Source organism: Telmatherina bonti (genome assembly GCF_933228915.1).
Source record: "Telmatherina bonti genome assembly, chromosome: 12".
Taxonomy (NCBI): Eukaryota; Metazoa; Chordata; class Actinopteri; order Atheriniformes; family Telmatherinidae; genus Telmatherina; species Telmatherina bonti.
In genome coordinates, this window is record NC_136610.1 from 13,633,723 (window position 1) to 13,646,004 (window position 12,282).

General features: G+C 39.8%; 1 protein-coding gene across 2 annotated transcripts in view; it reads left to right on the forward strand.

Annotated features, from left to right (window-relative positions):
- Window positions 1-12,282, forward strand: part of ankrd50 (ankyrin repeat domain 50) — a 42,052-nt gene that overhangs the window by 13,676 nt on the left and 16,094 nt on the right. For both annotated transcript variants that reach the window (XM_079249549.1, XM_079249550.1), the window contains exon 3: window positions 8,526-8,758. In XM_079249549.1, the coding sequence (XP_079105675.1) occupies window positions 8,526-8,758 (233 nt within the window). The remainder of the gene's footprint in view (window positions 1-8,525; window positions 8,759-12,282) is intronic.

Below are 12,282 nucleotides of genomic sequence, written 5' to 3' on the forward strand. Positions count from 1 at the left end.
CAATACAGCTGGAAATTTGTGGAAGCTGGCATCATTTTCGTGTTCATTTTTAATGGTGAAAAGATTACTTGCAAAGTCTGTACATAAAGATCAGCAATCGACCTTAAATTCTGCTATCTGAAATGTGATTTACTTTCAATTTCAATTCAATTCAATTCAACTTTATTTATATAGCGTCAAATCACGGCAATGCCATCTCAAGACGCTTTACAGACAGAGGGGAAAACATAATGAAGGCCAATTCATAACAGCCTATATAAGGAAACCAACAGATTGAGTTGAGTCCAACTCAATCTCCCATCCTGAGCAAGCACACTGGCAACAGTGGGAAGGAAAAAACTCCATTTTAACAGGAAGGAAACCTCCGGCAGAACCCGGCTCAGGACAGGCAGCCATCTGCCTCTGCTGTGTGGGGGGAAGAGGACAGAAAGACAACAGACAACAGGAACTGCTACTCCCGGCCAGGGAGACCTGCTGAGACAGGAGACATACATGTTAATGATGCAACACTGTTATGGGGGGGGGGGTAAAAGAAAGGATAAAGAGAAAAAGAAAGAAGCTCAGTGTATCAGGAAATGTCCCTCAGCAGTCTAAACCTATAGCAGCATAACTAAGGGATGCTAACCATCCCTAGCTATAGGACTTATCAAAAAGATAAGTCTTCAGCCTAGTCTTAAAGGTGGGGAGGGTGTCTGCTTCCCTAACACTAACTGGGAGCTTATTCCATAAGAGAGGGGCCTGATAACCAAAGGCTCTGCCTCCTGCTCGGCTCTTTGAGACTCTAGGAACCACAAGTAAGCCTGCAGTCTGCGAACGAAGTACTCTGCTTGGTATATAAGGAACTATGAGGTCTTTGATATATAGTGGTGCCTGGTTGTGGAGGGCTTTATATGTAAGGAGAAGGATTTTAAATTCTATTCTAGATTCAACAGGCAGCCAGTGAAGAGAGGCTAAAACTGGAGAAATATGATCTCTCATGCTGGTTCTGGTCAGGACTCTGGCTGCAGAATTCTGGATCAGCTGAAGGCTTTTCAGGGCATATTTAGGACAGCCCAGTAATAGAGAGTTACAGTAATCTAGTCTCGAAGTAACAAAAGCGTGAACCAGTTTTTCTGCATAACTCCGAGACAGAATGTCCCTAATTTTGGCTATATTACGTAAATGAAAGAAGGCTGTTTTAGTAACCTGCTTAATATGTGGGCCAAAGGACAGGTCAGGGTCAAATATGACTCCAAGGTTTCTCACTGTAGCACTGGAAGCTAAAGTAATGCCATCCAGGTTCATTACAAAACTGGAAAATTTAGCTCTGAGTTTTTCAGATCCAACGAGAATTACTTCAGTCTTATCTGAGTTTAAGAGGAGAAAATTTCTAGACATCCAAGTCTTTATGTCTATGAGACAATTTTGTAGCCTATTGGGCTGATTTGTTTCATCTGGTTTAAAGGATAAGTATAGTTGAGTATCATCTGCATAACAATGAAAGTTTATTCCATGCTGTCTAATAATTTTGCCTAAAGGGAGCATATATAGCGTGAAGAGTATTGGTCCAAGTACAGAACCTTGAGGAACTCCATGACTTACTGTAGTTTGGGAGGAGGACTTGTCATTTACATGAACAAACTGAAGTCTATCAGATAAATATGATTTAAACCAGCTTAACGCTGTACCTGTAATTCCAATCACCTGTTCTAGTCTTTGTAACAGAATGTTATGATCGACTGTATCAAATGCAGCACTAAGATCAAGCAAGATAAGTACGGACACAAGTCCTTTGTCTGAGGCCATAAGAAGGTCATTAGTAACTTTCACCAATGCTGTCTCAGTACTATGATGAGCTCTAAATCCTGACTGAAACTCCTCGCATAAATTATTTCTGCTCAGGTGGGCATGTAGCTGAGCTGAAACTATTTTCTCCAGAATTTTGGACATAAACGGGAGGTTAGATATAGGTCTATAATTTGCTATCACCTCTGGATCCAGAGATTGCTTTTTAAGTAAAGGCTTGATTACAGCAGTTTTAAATGATTGTGGTACATATCCTGTCACTAAAGACATATTGATAAGATTTAGTAGTGATGTATTAATTAAAGGGAAAATGTCCTTAAAAGAGGCTCGTTGGGAGAGGGTCTAAGATACAGGTGGATGGTTTAGATGAAGCTATTATTTTAGTTAATTCAGAGGGTTGGACAGGACAGAAACTATTTAGACACAAGTCAGATCCTGGTTCTAAGGATGCTTCGGAGACCACAACAGGCTCAACATTATAGGTAGAAGGAAGAGTATTGTGAATTTGATCTCTAATAGTGTCAATTTTATTCCTGAAAAAATACATGAAATCATCACAGCTAAGTGAGAAAGGAATACATGGCTCCACAGCGCTCCGGCTCCTAGTAAGCCTTGCTACAGTGCTGAAAAGAAACCGAGGGTTGTTTTTGTTTTCCTCTATCAATGATGAATAATAAGCTGTTCTTGCCGTACGTAAGGCTTTTTTGTATACGATTAAACTTTCTTTCCAGGTTAAGTGAGACTCCTCTAGTCCTGATGAACGCCATCTGTTTTCCAAACGCCTTGATGCCTGTTTTAGAGCTTGAAGCTGGGAATTAAACCAGGGAGCCTTCATAATCTTACCTAATTTCTTCTTCTTTAGGGGAGCAACATTATCCAAGGTTGTACGCATTGAAGCTGTTATAGTATCAGCATGTTGATCAATCTGAGCAGGAGTAAGGCTTAAAGGGGGACTCTCAGTCATGCTAACACATGGTAGATGTGAAAAAATTGATTCAATTGATTGTTTAAATTTTGTAATATTATTGTCTGATAAACATCTACTATAGTAGAATTTATTTTTGGTCAGTGAGTAATCAAATAAAGTGAATTCAAAGGTTAACAAGAAGTGATCGGACAAGACAGGGTTTTGAGGAAATACTTTGAGCTTATCAGTCTCAATACCATATGTTAGAACAAGATCAAGAGTGTGACCATGAGAGTGAGTGGCTCCATTGACATTTTGTGAAAACCCAATTGAGTTTAGAATAGAGCTAAAGGAAATGTTTAAACTATCATTTTCAATGTCAACATGAATATTAAAATCACCTAGTACAATGATCTTATCAGTAGTCAGCACTAACTCAGACAAGAGATCAGAGAATTCGGTCAGAAACTCGGAGTAAGGTCCAGGTGGGCGATACACTAATGCTAAAAGGAGCGGTTTCTCTGAATTCCATTTTGGATGAGATAAATTTAATGTCAGGAATTCAAAGGATTTATAGTTAGTTTTGTGCTTAGGATTAATTAAAAATTCTGACTTAAAAATAGCTGCAACACCTCCTCCTCTGCCTGTAGTTCTAGGAATGTGAAAGTTTAAATAGTTAGCTGGCGTAGCTTCATTAATACTAACATAATCCTCTTGCTGTAACCAGGTTTCCGTAAGACAGAATAAATCAATGTGGTGATCACCTATCAAGTCACTGACTAATAAAGACTTATTTGGGAGGGATCTAATATTCAGTAGGCCACACTTTATTGTCTTATTTTCAGATTTTATTAGATCCATTGTTTTTATTTTTGAGGTTTTCACGATTAACCCCAGAAGTGTTTTTGTGTTGTTTAATTCTTACTGCTGGGAAGTTGTATAAGGTCGGAATGGGGTTTTGGGTGGGCGGCGGCAGGTGGGAAGCTGCAGAAAAGTGTGTAGGACTACAATTCTGCCTCCTGGTCCCAACCCTGAGTTGTCAATTTAGCTGACTAATAAAAGAGTCCATATTGCGAGATAAGAGAGCGGCTCCATCCAACGTGGGATGGATGCCATCTCTCCTAATAAGACCAGGCTTTCCCCAAAAAGCGCTCCAATTATCTATAAAACCCACGTTGTTATCGGGACACCACCTAGACAACCAGCGGTTGAAGGATGACATGCGGCTAAACATGTCATCGCTGATTAAATTTGGCAAGGGACCAGAGAAAACTACGGAGTCCGACATGCTCTTGGCAAAGTTACACACCGAAGCAACATTAATTTTAGTGACCTCCGATTGGTGTAACCGGGTGTCGTTACCGCCTACGTGAATTACAATCTTACGGTATTTACGTTTAGCCTTAGCCAGCAGTTTCAAATACGATTCGACGTCGCCCGCTCTGGCCCCAGGAATGCATTTGACTATGGTCCCCGGTGTCTCTAGAGCCACGTTTCTGACTATGGAACTACCTATAATTAGGGTTTCTGCCTCAGCGGGTGTGTCACCGAGCGGGGAAAATCTGTTAGAAACGTGAACAGGTCAGTGGTGGCCAGTGGGTTTTGGTTTGGGGCTACGCTTCCGCCTGACCGTCGTCCAGCCCGCCTCGGCTCCCGGCTGCGCGGGAACTGCTGAGGGACAGCTCGGGATGGCTGCCCTGGCTGGTAGCTCCGCACTGGCTAATGGGGGCTTGCTGACTAACTGCTTCCCTAACTGAGTGCGGAGCTGGGCTTCTAACTCACAGAGCCTCGCCTCCAAGGCTGCCAAGCTGCTACACTTAATACACCTACCGTTATCACTAAAGGAGGCGGAGGAGTAGCTAAACATCAGACACACCGAGCAAGAAAAGGCAGGGGACCGGGGGTGTGGGAAGAGAGCTAGCAGCCATGCTAAAACCGAGTGCTTGAGCTGTTTAAGTCAGTAAACAGAAAGCCAAAGATCCCAAAAATAAATGCAATATATAGAACAGTGGTTTGGGAAGATATTGTGCGCTAAAGTGAGTGGTTGGTTAACAATAGATAGAAGTTAGAAAGAAGTTAAAGGAGCCAACGGCTCGTAGCAATCCGCAGTGACACACGCTAGGGAAACAGGAAATGACACAATACGTTACCGCAACGTCAGCGCGTCCAGACAACGCCACCACTACAACTGCATGTTGTAGTAAGGATTTTAGCTCTTTGTATCAGAAAAACTAAATGATTAGGACAAATAGCTCTTAAAAATGTGTGGAAATATTTTACTGCTGGTAAATATTTTATCAATAGGCTGGTGGTTTGGAATATTCATCCTTCAGTGGCTGGCAGACATCTTCATTTTAGAAATGACATTTCTCATCTAGCTATGTTTGTGCTGGGAACAATTTCCTCAATAAAGGAAATTGACAGAAAGATTAATAAAAGTAATAATTGCAGGTAAATTAAATGTCAAAAAATACAATGCGTAAAGCAACGTGTGCTTTGATTTGACACATTTCTACAAAGTTTCCAGGTCAGTGATGCTCCAAATGAGACTTTGGCTCGAGCATATTGAGCATTGTTGCAAATATGAGTAAATAAGCCCAGATAATACACAGTATAAATGTTACTGGAGCTGTTTGGTATGTGACATAATTTTCTGCATTGATTCAAGCAGGAAGTACCTCAGCATGCCTCTGCGCTCACCATTTCTGCTTCCACCAGCTTGATGATAATTAACTTGGAGTCAGATCTCAGGGAATGGCTTTAGCTGCGGGGTGAGTGATGGACTGATGAGCAGTGGAAAGAAGTCTTGTTAAATGGGTATTTTAGCTTTTTTTTTATTTTTTTATTTTATTTCACAGCTTACAAGCAACATTGGTTCCATTAAAGGTGAGTGGTAGTTAAAGAGAGTGTTCCATCATCCGTAGGGTGGCAGATATTTATCCCTGCGACAGCTACCCACGAAGAGCCTTAAATGCCTTTCAGCTACATTGACTCTCAGAACAAGTTTTAATGTCAAGGAATTCATTTTTTTCTGTTCTTTTTATGAATGTTTAATTAACTTGGACCCAGATTAAAATGTCACCAACATGAAACCCCCAGATTCTTTATCACAGCTAGTTGAGCTGGAAGTAATTGTATGAGTCTTGGGAAATGGCACTTTGCTTAACTAATTTCTCATGGCTGGCTTCAAACTGTTGGTGGCAGTCGGACTGGAACAGAGATCTTGACAGCAGAAACAATACTCCACAGGAATTAAAATAGGGGAAATTTGTTGGTGTCTTGCTTCAGTGAGCATGGATGTTTGAAGATGCATATTAGCACTGAAGCGAGTAGGTTACACATCTAGCTTGCATCTGTATGCAGATAAAAGGTTAATGTGGTGCTTAAATTGTTGTGCTCAGTTGAGTATTGATGTGATGCTTCAGATCATGTTTGCTTTGTCCCTGAATGCCACAGGGCTGGTTTTACTGGATGTTCTTGTTCAGGCATTAATATTAATATTGGAAGGAGATTTGTTAAGCTTTGACTGAGAAAACTATATAGCATGTTTAGTTTGGTAGCTCTTAGGCAAAGCTCACTGAAACATAATGATTGCATCTCCTGTGGATGCTTCTTTGAGTTGTGATCACTGGCTGTGGGCTTTTTAATGGTTCCATTATGGGTTGGATGGAGGTTTGTTTAAACACCCACTCTCCTTCAATTGAGCCTTATGAACAAAGACTAGTTCTCCTAATTTTCTCATTGTAACTTGATATGTCAGGATTACTCAATTCTTCAATTAACTGCAGTTTTAAATGCTATGATTGGTAAGTTGTAAAGATGCCTCAATATTCTCATCAAACTTTATTTATAAAGCACCTTTCCTACAGTAAAATGTAACACAAAGTACTGTACACATTATAAAAACACAGCAAAGAAAAAACTATTAGCCCTGCGCTTCCCATACACTAACGTTGCACACACATACACACATAAGAAACACACATTTCCAACACTCGTCTTTATTGCCATGGATACATCTAGTTATGTTATATATCATTACTTTTATATAAAGAATTATAGCTGAACCACAACAGCAGATCAGGAACACATTTACGTGGAATAGAAACAAAGTTACACCACATCTGAGTATTGCTGCTTGTTTTGCTTTGATTTGCTTTCCTGTGTGTTGCAGGATCTGGCTGTTACGGCCAGTTTATACTCGCCGGCCGTCTGGGTCAGGTTGGTTATGGCCTAACCGCCATAGACTGTGTTGGTCCGCAGAGGCTTGACACACACGTCAGTCACTCCCTTGTCATTGGTCAGAGTGTGACTGTGTTTTCAGATTAGTGGTAAATGATATAGAAAAACACGTCTCGAAATAAAGCATTTCCAATCTTATTGATCTTTTGATAATTATCTAAACATTTAAAAAGATATATTAAGTGCGGCCCTGGCTATTTTATGCTAATGCTACTTCCTTGTCTCTGGAGCTCCTTCAGCAAGCATTGCTAAGAATACCTTTTGTCAAGTTTCGCTTCAGTGCTACATGCTATTTAGTGAAAATTAAGTACTGATTGACTTCAGCAAATCAAAACTTGTTGTGCTGCTCTTCTATCAAATCAGATTTGTAACTGAGCCCCGTTCTGCCAAGAACTGCTCACTTTCTTCCTGATTTCCCAGAAATCAGTTACTTTTCCATAAACCATATCCTTCCCTTCTCAGGGCATCTCACTCGACGGTGTGTTCATGTTGCAGAAGAGTTTCACCACAGTTGAATCTATAGTTTATTCTTGGTCTGAGCCCAAAAATATTACTCAAAAGTTTCCTTGCTTAGCATTTTTTTTTTTATTTTAAATTTCTTCAATTCCAGTTAGCGGGGAAGCCACATTGCTCCACATAACATTTACATAACCAACTTCTCAAGATAACTAGCAAGCTGACAGCTAACTTCATAATTAAGCTTTCTAAACTCAAAAGCAAAATTGGAAAAAAAAAATCCTCAAAAAGTAATTTGTATAATTGACATGTTATGTTATTATCGTTTTAGTTGCTAATCAAAAATAAACTTGAAGGCTCTTTCACACGTCACTGTTTTCTAGATAGTCAGTTGGTGTGCGAACATGTTCCTGTCATGTATGAATTTTCCTCTTTCAATAGGAAATTTGACAGGTCAGGCTTATTTCCAGTACATTTTACTGTAAATGGTCATAATTTCTGAAGCTTTTAAGGATGTCTCAACATGCAAACACAGGGTCAGGATTTTGTCATTAATCTCATTCACTAGCACTTTCTTTCTTGATAAGGATGTATAGTTTTCTGTATTTTTGTAGTTTCTGACATCAGACATATAGGCATCTTCTAATGGAGTCCCATTTTTCTCCCACTCGTAAGAGCTTTGCTCGTTACAAATAAGGCAATTTAACTTTCACATGTATACCAGGGATTTTTCAGAAAGCAGCAACATGTAGAAAAGGGATTTACTTCCTTTCACCCATTTGTGATATGTTTTACATGCTACTGTGTCTAAACATGTATGCAACTATATGGTTGTAGGACATGATGCCATGAGAAAACTATGAACACTGTTTTTGTGCACTTTATGCACTCTAAAATCTCTAATTGATGATATCACACATGCACTGTTGCCCCCGCCGCCACTTTCACAGGTACAAGGATGTGTAAGAGACTTTATTATAAAATGTTTTAACAGATTATTCAGTGTGAAAGGGTTTTAAATGACTGCAAGACCGAAAGATAACAAGTACCAAAAAGTTCTGTTAATTTTATAAAACAATAAGAGATGCAAATTTGTAATGTTTTCCCATTCTTTGTCTCAACTTTTGTCCCTCAGATGTGTCCTCTTGCCCCTCCTGAGTGTGAAGCCCCCTCAACAGTCACTCTTCCTGCTTGTAGACTCTATTGATGAAGGCTGTCATCTTGGTGAAGGAGAGCAGAGGTCTTCTCATGGTTCACCGAGGACTATCGCTGAGCTCCTGGCCAGTCAGCACGAGTTCCTGCCACCCTGGCTGCTACTTATCTGCTCCGCACGACGACAGAACAAGGCCATCACCAAACTCTTCACAGGTGAGTTGTCCAGCTTTTCTCAAATAATATCACTGGTTTCCAGTCAGCTTTAGAAAGCTTTTAATCAATGCGTCACTTCCAAATATCGCGTTACCATCCTTTTAGTATGAATTTGGCAGTTTAATATAGGAGACATTATTTGCTCTTATTGGTATGGCTCCATACTGCTTTCAGCTCTGTGGCTTTTTTTTTTTCTAACATGATACATTTAATTCAAAATGCAGCTACAAAGCTCACAGCTAGGGTTTTTTCTTTTTTTTCCTGTGACAGCGTTTTGAGCTGTGCGGATATTAAAGACTCAGAATGACTGAAGAGAACCGGGTCACCACTGTGGACCTCTATGAGCTGCGGCATTTCCTTGTTCTGTTGTAATTGTGCCAAACCAGCTGCTATTATCCCCTTGTCAGAGCAGCAGCCCACTCTGTGGTGATGAGCTGGCATAACATTAATGAAGAGTCTCACTGTGTGGGAGAGACTCTCTTCCGAAGGCTCATTTCTGTGGGTACCTTTGCTACCTTCCGAAACCACTTAATGTAGGAGCTTTTCCTAAACTCACCTGTTTACTGTTATATAATAATGTAACATCTCGGTAGTTTGTGCAGTCCTATTGCTTTTTACTTGGGAGATACATAAGGTTACTCTCGAGGTAAACACCTCAAATCTTTTTTTTCGTCTGTAAATGATGCAGTGCCCATATCTCTGCTCCACATTGTCTCCAAAATGACATTTTCATATTCATACTCTAATATAGATGTTACAATGAAGTACTGTTTTCTCAGTGTCACAGTTATCCTTTTTGTTGAATCAAACACTGACATATTTTACCATAGAAAGCAGCTGTATTCCTTTCTCTTCTTCTTTACCTCCCTGTTGTTGCCTGTCATGTAAGAATAATGCAAACACTACCAAAATAAAAGCTGTTGGGCTCTATGGAGTTGCACAGAAGCAGCATTAGGGACCTTTATTATGCAGGTTTGAGTTTATTTTAACACATTCAGTCAGGACGTCTGTATTCCTGTAGTAATAAGACAAAGTACACATTAACAAAGAGTTGTATTTGCAAAGTCACAGTACCAGATGATGGGAATTTTCTTTCTTTCTTTTGGTGCTAAGTAACTTTACTCCTTTTATAAATAATTGCTATGTTTTTACTTGATTTAAACAAAATCATTTGAAAGAAGGTTGATGTGGTCCAGATTTGTGGATTAAAGTGAAGTTGTAATGTGTGTGTCAGACTGTGGGGTAAGTGCAGCTTGGATGATGCGTGCTGCTGATGGTGGCAGTGGGAATATGGTGGGGGGGGGGAAACTCACTTTGAGTCATCCGTGGGCATCATGCATCTAACAAACCCTCCTTTGTCATTGTGAAATGGTCAGGCCCACCCTGCTTTTTCTCGAACATCAAAGCTTCTATGTAGGTGCCTGTGGTGGTTTGTGGATCAGTACGGGACTGTAGCGGATATCAGCACATAACAACACGTTAAGCCCACAGGCAGCGCGGTTTGAAGAAGTTTTCTGTTGGATTCCTTTTTGGCAATACTTTTCATTGGATCATTTCTTTCTGGTTTATGCTTTGACTATGCTGTCTGCTGAGTCTGGCGCAAACGATAGATATGAATCACAAAATCTTATTTGTGTTGAAAATAAAGTTGACAGAGGAGTCAGCAGGGGAATACGTGAGCTTGTATGCTACAGAAGTAGATGCTAATGGGAAATGTTTATCTCTAATGTTCAGAGCCTGAGCAGGTCCTGCGACTGCCTGCTTGCTTTTTATGTTTGTCTGAAGTTTGCAGCCACGAGCTGTCTGTTCTCTTTGTTTTTGACATGGTTAAAAGGGAGAGCTGATAAAACAGCAATCATCTTCTCTTCTTTTTTTTTTCCTGAGAGGACTGGCTCATTCCCTTTTGCATCTTTTGTTTTTTTCTTTGATTTTGGCCCAAGCTTTTATCAGACTGATTATAATTGGTTTAAAAAACAGTTCTCCTTTTGAAAGTGCATGGAGAGCCAAATACACATATCAGGAATGAGATCCCTACATAAAATACAGAAGCATACATTTTCTTTGATTTTAAACTGACTGATGTCACTGTGTTCTTTTCAACATGTTATTTTAGAAACATTTCTTTCCTTATTTTAGTAGCTACATTTCTATTACATTTACGCAAAATAAAAGTGAAATTCATAAGTTTTGACGAACACTTGGGATTTGTAGTGGACACGTAAATGCAACAAAAGTGTTTTTATTTCACTTCTTGCGATATATTTATGTATTGAAAAACCACCTAATGATAGCATAAAGCCTTTTTAGCGATATTTGAGACTATTCGAAATGTGGATGTTTCCATTAGCAGTTTTTTGTTGTTTTTTTTTACTGTGATGTTTATTTTTTTACCACTTCTAGGTGTATTGGAAATGCATCTAGTGTTTTGTTTTGTTATTTTTAACATTAGGATGCTTTTACACAACTATAAGCCTTAACTGTTCTGTGCCACTAAGGCTCTTATTCAGCTTTTGGTTTAATGTAGATTCAGCCTTTTACAATTAGTTTGAAATTTCTGAGATATTTCTTGTCTCCCCTGTTGAGTTTGTACAGACAAACACAGCTATTCAACATGTCTCCTTTATGGTTTATATGCGTTATGAATATGACAGTGTGAGTCCTTCATATCTATGCAGCACAGAACTTATAATAGACCAAAAGACGTATGAGTATCAAATTGAGGCCAAGTGTCACCTAAAAATACCCTCTGTATTGTTTACAACTTGGAGATGACCATGACCTGCCAAGAAACCTCCATGCTCTCTGCAAAGCCAACCCCTCTTTTATAAGAGCTGGCCTACTTTGTCTGGGGTGGAGGTTTTGTGGGTTTCCCTGTATAATCTGGCCTGCGGCGGCGTTAACTTTGTGGTCATGTGAATATTGTGTCCGTAAGATTTAAGGACTGACCTGTAACCATAATGTCATTTTGAAGAATATTCAAGCGCTGGCCAAGTCTTTTGAGGTGCCCGAGATGAAGTTTTTGAACATTTTTTAGGTTTAACTTTTTTCTTTTCTTCAAATTTGTGCTTAAATATGTATGACAGGAATTGTTTCTTAGGAGCATCTGTCTGAATCCCTCATTCCATGTTGGACTGCTATTCCTTGTGTCTATCTGTGAGTGGAATGTACTTTTGGAAGTTTTCAACACCTCTGAGACTGAACAGGAAGACGGAGGCATGCTGACTTCTGCAGCAGAATGCCTCACTCGCATCCGTTCCACTAATGCCTTGCAAACAAAGGCTGGTCTGTTTTTAAGGAGCAATACAAGTATTTTGCACCGTATCCCTCCGGCTGACTTATATTATATGGCTAATCATGTTTGATTAACTTCAGGCCACATGCATTATCTTTGACTCTGACTGAAGTTTCATTCTCAAGATGTTAGTCGCACTAAAGACTGAGGATGATTCTGTCTGTAGTGGTGGTTATTCTTTATGCCCCATGTGGCTGCTGACCTGTAAACCCTCACCCCTCCCCGACCACCC